General features: G+C 40.0%; 1 protein-coding gene and 1 long non-coding RNA gene across 2 annotated transcripts in view; one reads left to right on the top strand and one right to left on the bottom strand.

The window, feature by feature from the left end:
• The window catches only part of LOC143279730 (2-iminobutanoate/2-iminopropanoate deaminase-like), a 10,406-nt gene extending 6,916 nt beyond the window's left edge, over window positions 1-3,490 (top strand). The window contains exons 5-6 of the mRNA XM_076583852.1: window positions 533-588; window positions 1,894-3,490. Coding sequence (XP_076439967.1) covers window positions 533-588; window positions 1,894-1,956 — 119 coding nt within the window. The 3' untranslated portion in view covers window positions 1,957-3,490. The remainder of the gene's footprint in view (window positions 1-532; window positions 589-1,893) is intronic.
• Window positions 3,491-7,852: 4,362 nt separating this feature from the next.
• Window positions 7,853-10,000, bottom strand: part of LOC143279729 (uncharacterized) — a 33,936-nt gene continuing 31,788 nt past the window's right edge. The window contains exon 4 of the long non-coding RNA XR_013054945.1: window positions 7,853-10,000. This exon is cut by the window's right edge and continues 269 nt beyond it. This is a non-coding gene — a long non-coding RNA (uncharacterized LOC143279729).

Genomic DNA, 10,000 nt, shown 5'->3' with positions numbered 1-10,000 from the left:
CTATATTGATGCACTCTCCCAGGAGAGAAGAGCAGCCTGAATTTCACTCTGAGAAATCTGTAGAATGATAGTCAGTCATGTCCGACAATGACCATCAGAACAGAAGAGGAGGCAACTGCTGTCCCAACTATCTGGGCTAGAATTTGATTATAGTGGAGAGTGTCTTGTCCAAGTTACTAACCACTCTCTCTTGGCCATGTGGGATTTAGGACAGTCAGTGTTGGGATGGTTCCCAGAGGCCAACTAGCCCCCAAGGCTGCAGCACTAAGAGCCAGTGCAATTTTGCCTCTTAGTCTGAGAGTCATAGTCCTTCACAAAAGACTATAAGCTGTAAATGATTTCTCATTGCAATGGAGATAATACAGCTCTCACTTTGCTGTTAGCCCAGCTGTAAACTTATGTCAATCTGTGATATAAGCTGAGTGTAATAACAAAGAGCAAAAAGCAACACAACACAAAACAATACACTGTATAGACATTCATAGAACAATATACCTGTTAATGCATACATGCATGTTTACTCTTGCTGCAGATTTCAGTGAGAACAAGCCAGCTCGTGCAGCATACCAGGTGGCTGCTCTGCCCAAGGTATTGACAAGATGTGTTCAGTTTGTCATGGTGTGAAGATAAATCAATACATAACTGCAGCTCTTATTCCACAGTTAATAAAGCGCATCTTTGGTACATATTGCACACAATCGTTTCCATTGGATAATGATAATTCCAGAATGCTGAAAAGATTCTGTGTCATTGACAGGTCAGTCTTTTTTTTTTTTTTTTTTTTGCACTCCTGGTCTGATTGTGTCAAGGATGAAAAACAAACTCCAGGAATATAAACAAATCATTGGCAGTTGAATTTTGAAATTGAATGTTGACAAATATAAAGTGTGGTTACGTGAGGCAAGAAAAGAGAAAAGATTACATTCACAACTGGTAATCAAAGCATTGAAATTGCTGACAGCTTGATTTCATTAACATTTTAAGCTTTTAAGATTGATACAGACTATTCAGAGGGATCTTTTTCATCCTGTTGCTGCTCCCCCAAATCCTTAAAGTACAACAATACCAAACTGGATTGTATTCAGATGAGAATTTGGGGGTAATGTTTCATAAATAAATATGACAAAACACCCCCGAAAGCGGAGTATCACTGCCTACATGGCAGGGTAAAAACGGTCATACACGTAAAAGCCCACTCGTGTACATGCGAGTGAACGTGGGAGTTGCAGCCCACGAACGCAGAAGAAGAATATGACAGAACAACAGCCTATGGTTTGTTACTATCATGTTTTTGGTTGGATGAAAATATGATGCAAATCTGAACTATCTTACAAATATTTTTATGAAACTTAATTTTGGTTGCCAAGGTATTTTATGTGAAAGACAAAAGAAGAAATGGAATAATTTCTCAATGAATCTTTGCAATATTAAATTAATTTCCGTGTGGATTAAAAAAAAAAAGTGTTTTTATTTAATTTGATTTGATTATAACTAGTAAGTGCAACATTTTTGAAAATATGATGTGAAAGGGTTTTTTTTTTTCATTTGATATGATTATATAATGAGTGTACAGTAACAGTTGTTTAAACAGGTCAATGTTTGAAACAAGGTTTTCGGCAGAAACTATATCTTTGTTGTCTTTGTTTCCTTTGATATTCTTGTTCTTATGATGGTTTACATGTAAACAAACAACACATTTTGTAATGCACAAGAAATTAAGTTATTTGCACAAAATGTGCTTATGTAGATGAATATTGTTAAATCTTGAAAACTGAAAAGATTGTACTGTTATAAGGTATGTTATTACTTTTCTAACTACTGTTTGTGTGTGTGTGTGTGTGTGTGTGTGTGCATTTCTGTATACTGGAATATTCTTTTTTTTCTCTCTCCCAGGGTGCCAAAGTTGAGATCGAGGCCATTGCTATCGTTGGTAAAATCGTGGAAGGCAAGCTATAAATCAACTGTGATGATCCAAACCTGCCATCTTTAGTTGTTTCACTGTCCACCGTTATGTCGATCTGTGCACAGTTTTGTTTCTTTTCAAAGAATAGCATACAGATAATCAGAATCATATTTCTCTGACTTTTAGGGGACCATTTACTGTGTTACAAGTTACTGCATCAGAAAAACAGAGTGTGTTTGGAATGCAGTCATAAAACAAGGCATTGATTGTGTTTTTTGTTGTTGAGTTGTAGTGTTTGTATTTGATGCAAATGTCAGAACATAGATGAAGAGTATCTGAAGATAGTGATGTTAAAAACAGAGTGAAAGACTGGTATCATAGATCTTTCAAATCAACCACATTAATAGCATCTTTCATGCACAATGCGGTTTTGGACGAGATGTGGAAAGTTAACCACCCAGCTCTGTCTGCTGAGTTGCTGCCCCTGAACCATGCAGTTTTGAATGCGGTTGTCAATGCTACTGGTTGAATGGTGTAAAATCCCTGCTTTGCCATTAATTCCAGTATGCCATTATTTAGAAATTAATCTTCAAACAAATAATTCTCACTTTGCCATTGTTTTAGATTGATTTTTCAAACACTGCACTCAGATGAAGTTCAGAGTAGTTTTCCCCTTGTCCTATCAATGTCGGTTGTCTACTGCAGCAGGCGCCAAAACTGAAAGTTATCATGATTGGCAGAGAGAAAACAAACAAATAGAAAGGTTTCAATAAAATATTGAAGGTTCCAAATGCGGTACCATGTTGCTGGTTTGTTAAAAAAACAATTCTTTTTCTGGAGGCTTTGACAAAGCAGTGCTTTGGTGAACTTTTACACAGAATGAGGCGTTTTCTGCCAAGTGATGAAATTAACCAGATGTGTTGCCATTAGTGAAGAGGGGCACATTTTCTCCTCTCTCTCTCTGTGTGTGTGTGTGTGTGTGTGTGTGTGTGCATTCTCTGTTACCTGAGAAAAAAAAAATCAAGATAAACATAGAGCAGTTCAAAATATTCAGATGTTAATTTTATGTTCAGTGGAAAATTCTGCAGACGAAAGGTTTTTAAAGTACTCAATTATTGTTGTTGTTTTTACCCATCTCTCTTCTCTTTTTCTTCTGTATTAACTTTCTTGACTTATTCCTGTAAACTTCAGAGAGAGCATACATCATGTTTTTGTGTTTTTATTATAAACAGGCTTATACAACATTATTTCACTCAAGATATATTTGGAATTTGCCACCAGTTTTATTTGTTGGTATTTGGAAAGAAAAAAAAGATTTGGAATGCTCAGAAGGTTTGTGCATATTTTGTGTGTGTGTGTGTGTGTTTGTGTATTTGTATGTTTATTATGTTTTTTTTGTGGTTAAATATATGGAGAATATAAATGCTGCTTATTAAAAAAAAAACCCAGTATTATCCTGTTGTTCTGGTGATGGGATGTTTGGACAAATGGGAGGAGAGCTATGTATCACCACGTCTTTTACTTCTTCCTAGACTTTCCTCTTATTCTTTTTTTCCCTTCTTTCTCTATCTCACACAGACTGGCACACACACAACCCCCAAAAAAACACACATCAAAAACAGCTAAGTGTTGGAGCACTGGATTTGTGTCTGATGGGTGTGTGAGGTCTGTAGTTCAAATCTCTGGCTGCGCCTGTTGGGTTAAAGAGAGATGTTTCCATTCTCCTCCAGGTTAACATCATGTGTAGAACTGCGGGTGCCAGAGTTCATCAGCATGAGCACACATGTAGAAGATCACAGATATGTATGTTAAAGATAATTTAATCCATGTTTATTAGTTGTCTTATGGGTGGGACATGAAAACGGCCAGAGCAAGTTTTTGATAAAATAGATAAATGAAAAGAAAAAAAGATTCAATCCATAATTTCTTTTCAGAATATTGTCACGGCTCATTGGCGATTGTTGTCCATATATTTGTGTGAGCCTCTTTTCTCCATCCATTCTCCCCCTTTCTGTCTCTTCCCGTCTCCTTCACCACCCTCTCCCCCCCCATGTGTATGTTCAGCTTAACGCCGAGCTTACGCACACGTATTCCTTGGGATATGTGTGTGGCATGTTCTAAGTCTTGAACATCTTGACCTCAGAGCAGAGTTCAAAAACTTACGTAGTCAGGGGAGAAAGATACCCTTTTGCTGTTGATGCCGAGCTCTCTCAAGAGACGGGTCACTGTTCCAGCTTGTGTGCTGTTGTGTGCGGTCGGTGAAGTTGTGGGGCGTTTGTCTTGTCACCCCCTTCTTCTTCGGTGTGTGTCTGCGTTTTCACCATGGGCCAGTGGTGTGCCTATTTACTGGTGACAGATTTTCCTGTGTCCCCCCCACCCCCACCCCCACACCCCATGCCACTGCCTTCAATGGATCTACAGGACACAATTCTGGAACTGTCCTCGTTCCCCTCCTACAGCAAATTTCCTCACGCCCACTCCCACTCCACACCTCCAACGTGCCTATTGTCCCTCTCACCCCATTCTGCCTCAGCCATCAAATCTGCGAGTGCCATCAGTTTTCGGCTGTCTGGAGGAGTTCGAGTCTGGTGAACTCTGGCAGCGTCATTGAGCCAAACTGGTGCTGCAGTTGACTAAGTCTGATGTAGAATTGTGCCGCGGTCAGACGGGAGATATTTATTTGAGTGCTTTGGTTTGTTGCGTGTATGTATTTTCTATGACCATAGTAAAGAACTGAGTTGAACTTTTCTGTGTCTGTGTTTGTATTCGGGATGTTCACTAGTCTGGGAAGGGGCAGGATGGGCAACCCCTTACGGGTTGTGACAAATATATTCTTGTGCCTTGTGATGGGCTGCATCTTCTGCGTTCACTTATTTGTGAGAGTGGACATTAAATATGTACAACTATTTCAAACCATGTGACTAGGCCACATTCCATTTTCAGGATGAGATCAGGATCTAACCCTAGCAGTTGTTAGGTTCCAAGTTAATTCTCTGATGAGGATAAATGACCAAAACGACTAGTAGGCTGACCTGTGGAGAAATGATATATGTATTTCAGAGAAAGATGAGTGCGATTACAGGGTGGATAATGCATCATACTTCAATCCTGTAAATCCGTGAAGTACTGTGATATGGACCCTTGCATTGCCTGTATTCACTGGTTGTAAGCTTCAGATGAGTCCATCAGTGGGGGTGTGTGGAAAGAGTGTGTATGAGAAGGGGGGGGTATTTTCATGTGGCTGGTCAGGGCACTGTGCCTGAACTGATCCCTGTGGAGAACTAGGAGAGGGGCTGAACACTTTTCGGGGTTGTTTGAGTTTTGTCTTGCCTATCTTTGTGTTAGGAGGTGCCGTGACAGAGTCGGTAAGGCACTGGGCTTCTAGCAAAGCATCTTGCATTCCCGACTACGGGCCGTGACAGAGTCGGTAAGGCATTGGGCTTCTAGTAAAGCTTCTTGCATTGCCGACTACGGGCCGTGGCAGAGTCGGTAAGGCACTGGGCTTCTAGCAAAGCTTCTTGCATTCCCTACTACCGGCTGTGACAGAGTCGGTAAGGCACTGGGCTTCTAGCAAAGCTTCTTGCATTCCCTACTACGGGCCGGCCGTGACAGAGTCGGTAAGGCGCACTGGGCTTCTAGCAGAGCTTCTTGCATTCCCTACTACGGCCGTGGCAGAGTCGGTAAGGCATTGGGCTTCTAGCAAAGCTTCTTGCATTCCCGACTACGGGCCGTGACAGAGTCAGTAACGCACTGGGCTTTTAGTAAAGCTTCTTGCATTTCCTACTACGGGCCGTGACAGAGTCGGTAAGGCATTGGGCTTCTAGTAAAGCTTCTTGCATTCCCTGCTACAGGCTGTGACAGAGTCAGTAACGCATTGGGCTTCTAGCAAAGCTTCTTGCATTCCCTACTACGGGCCGTGACAGAGTTGATAACGCATTGGGCTTCTGGCATAGCTTCTTGCATTCCATACTACGGGCCGTGACAGAGTCGGTAAGGCACTGGGCTTCTAGTAAAGCTTCTTGCATTCCCTACTACGGGCCGTGATAGAGTCAGTAAGGCATTGGGCTTCTAGCAAAGCTTCTTGCATTCCAGACTACGGGCAACGGAAGCACCCAACTACAAAGTTACCAACTACAGTAGTAAGGTTTGATGCGTAAGGCCCCTGGTCCAGTGTTCACTGGGGTTCAAGGCCCCATCTCAGCGTGGTGTTGTGTCCTCGGGAAAGGTAACTTACCCCCTGATTTTCCTCACTCCACCCAGGGGCTGTATTCAAGAGAACATCGTGCCTGAGGGTAATCTGCCTGAGGCAAGGCAAACTGCCCGAGGGTAAGCAATATCCAATATTCATGAACACAAGGGTCTACCCGCGTGTCTACAAACCTGAAGGCAATTTACCATTACTGCCTGCCAAGGGTAACTGCCCACGAAGCAGAGGTAAATATAGCGGATCCTTTTGCAGTATTTTTCTCTTTTTTTTAAGGGAAAAAAGGCGTGCTTTACGGATAGCATGTGTTTTGCGAACTCTCTCGACAATGTTCGAGTTGTGGTGCGATGAGAAGTGAAACTGAGAGCATGCGCAGACGGGAATCATTGGGATTTTAAAAAAAAAGACGATGGGTTAGCTGTCTGGGCAAACCGCGTGTGTTTTGAATACGAAGATAACTTATCCTTCAAGGTAAACTGTACCCGCGGGTCCCAACCATGTCAAAGGTAACTTGCCTGAAGGCAAAATGAATTTTGTCTTGAATATGGCCCCAGGTGTTGATGGATACCTGACCTCGGTTGGGGAAAGTTGGAATGTTTGAAGGAGATATTGGCTCCTGCCTTCCCGTGATAAACCCTAGACTCAGTGGATATGAATTAACTGTTTGGATGGTTGTAAAAGGCTATGGTACCTGTAACCTTTTTTTTTTTTTTTTTTTTTTTTTTTTTGTTCTTTGTGTGAGGCTTCAGTTTTCTTGAGAATGTAATATTTTCTTTCCACAGAATATTTTCACCTACATTTCTTGACATGAGCTGGTTGAAAAGCGGGTTACAGTGTGGGGATGTAGTCTGCACCATGACTCAAAACACTTTAGCTGGTCAGTGCTTTACATACCTGTTGGAGGCCATTGTCTTTCTGTCCTTATGTGATATGGTGGCTACACGACCGGATTTTTAAAAAGAAAAAAAAGCACGCCATCCTTTGCTTGTCTGCACTTCTGGACCTTTTAAATGTTACAGGTGGATTCTTACCTTGGAGGACCCAGACTGCTGACTGTTGCTTTATTTCGGGATGAAACTGAAATACCAACATCTCGTCTCCAGTCACAGTGTCCCGAACACAATGTGATGTTCCTCCGCCAAAAGTTAAGAGCTTGTGCGTGCTCCAGTCAGCGTTGTCCCGATTCGCCAATTCTCGTTTCGCCTATTCCCGATTCGACTAGGCACTCGGTTGATTTGCGCACGCGTGTGTGTGTGTGTGTGTGTGTGTGTGTTGCCTTCCTGAGCAAAACATATTTCCAGGAATGGAACGGTATTTTGCATCCTATCTTTGGTATCGCCGCTCTCTTGTTTGACATAAAGTAGGATTGTGTTGTTCCTGTGGTAGTTTTTCTCTTTTCAGATACATAATGAGCCTTTAACGTACTTTCAGTCAGATATAGAGGCAAAGACAAAGAATAGGGGATTATGGAGGTCTCATTTGTTGACGGCCCGTACCCTACAAGCGATGAAAGATCGAAGTAAGTAAGATGTAAGGGACTTGTATTTCTTGGAATAAGTTTCCAGTTTTTTCTCATGAATGATTTTTACTCATCACCTCGCGATGCCATGACGCCCATCCTGGATCACTTTCTTACAACTGAAACCACTCATTCACGCATTGAAACACATACACACACACACACACACACACGCACACACACACACACACACACACACACAATAGCAGCACAAAGATTTCAATGATTAAATAAGATTTATTTATTTGGAATGGAAAAATCGATTAAAATAATGATAATAATGTACAACACTGTCATGCTTAATTTCTATTTTAGACATCAACTGAAAGAACGTAAGAGTACGTACACAATTCCAAACACATCATGTTTGTTTGTTTGTTTTTCTTTTCTTCGAATTGTTTCAAAATATCACTGAATGGATTCTAGTTCATTTCTTTTTTCTTTTCAGTATTTTCCTCTTGGGACTTTCTGCAGCGATTCTTTTTTTCTTGCGTTATTCCTGTGTAATGATGTGTTTTGTTTCTCCTGGCCAGTCGCACAGCATGATACTTCTGGTGATATCTCTCCAAGCGAATTCAGCTTTCCGCTCGGAACAGCGTCAGTCGATGTTATGATTCCATAAGTGATCAAGAGGCACAGTATTCGTTGACGGTGGTACCATCACTAGTTTTGACTAGTCGTCGCTAGTTATTGTAACGTATGTGTGTCTGAGTGACTGACTGAGTGTGTGTGTGTGTGTGTGTGTGTGTGTGTGTGTGTTTATGTTGTGATATATCTATTCATTTTTCTGCAACAAAGAAAATTTGACGTCCATACCAAATTTAACCCTTAGTGTCCCAAACATTAACAAAGAGAGAGAAGCGATAACTTGAACAAATTGAATAAATACATGTGGCACATGCGCACATGAATGTACAATGTCATGATTACAGATCTGATTATTTTTTTGCGAAAAAGAAAAACCAAAGCGTATAATAGCTACAAATCCCCAAACTATGAATCTTTTCCGTTTAAATCATTAAAAAGAAGTTTAAACCAAAACAGGAGAGAGCAGCCCATACAACTGCCAATAGATACATGCAATTGTAAATTGAGCTTTGACAAGTGAAAAAAAGAAAAAGTAGAAAATAACTCGAATGAAATACTGATGGACGGATTTTAAAAATATATCAGTTCTAATGAAAAGTATTTACATATAAACGACAATACTGATATTTGGGTCAGCAAATTATTCTGTATTGCTGCTGCAACAGGAAATATTTAGAAAAAATTCAGCAGAATTTCAATGGACGGAGATAAGATATAAATATTCCTGGTAAACATTCATTTCTTCATCGTGCTGCTTCTGGAAATACGAAAAAAAAAAAAGAAGAAAAAAGATCAGCAAAACATGAGTAGACGGAGATAAGACATAGATTCCTTGTAAAAAATAATTATTTCTTCAACTATTTCTTTCTGTATTCTTTTTCTTAAATACATTCATTCATTTTTTAATTATTTTCTTTTGTTTTTATATCGAGCCATTTCTTTCTTTCTGTACCCATTGTTTAAAACTTCGCATTTCATTCTTATTGTTCAAGCATACACATATCTATTTTATCGCCATTTACAAGTGCTACACACAAGTCAACCACGAATATATGACTACACATCAGAAGCGTAGATTCCCCTTAAACGATTATTAAGAACGTTTTGAAGACAACGTTGGCATAACTGCAACATACCATGGAAAAGAAAGAACAGCAGGGCAGAGAGATACTTCGTGCAAAATCCTGTGCATACGGCAGAGAAGGACCAAACACTAACGTCACATTTCGATGTTCCCCCAAAGAAAACAAACTTCTAAACCTCCAAGTTTGAAATCTTAGACTGAAGGCTAAGTGGAAAGTCAAGCATTGACTTCTACAGAAAAGAACTTGCGACAAATTGACGAGCTTAGAAACTTCTGTTGACAGTTCATATGCTCCAGGAAAAAAACAACAGATAGACGAAGTTTCGATGTGGAAAATAACTGCATTATCCATCTTCGTTTTTTTTTTTCTTCTCCAACTTCAGTAGTATAACAAAGTTTCCCTCTACGATTTGACTGTTCTTTTTTTGTTCTTTTTTTTAATCTTTTCCTTTTGCCCCCATACTATCACATCAGTGATGTAAAATGTTTACATATATGTTGAATCAGTCAATCTTTCGGATGCTTTTAAAAAGTGGAGTCTTCATACATATATATAGTTATAGTTATTAGTTATTTACCACCACTTAACTATTCTTACACTTCAGTAACTTCTTTCGTGACGTTTGATTATTAAAAAAAAAAAAAAAAAAAAAACCCAGAAAACATTGTTTCCAGTTTGGATACGATAACTGATGAGATGCT

Source organism: Babylonia areolata, chromosome 3 (assembly GCF_041734735.1).
Source record: "Babylonia areolata isolate BAREFJ2019XMU chromosome 3, ASM4173473v1, whole genome shotgun sequence".
NCBI lineage: Eukaryota > Metazoa > Mollusca > Gastropoda > Neogastropoda > Buccinidae > Babylonia > Babylonia areolata.
Note: the sequence above shows the minus strand (reverse complement) of the source record. Positions and strands in the feature narration are given on the sequence as shown.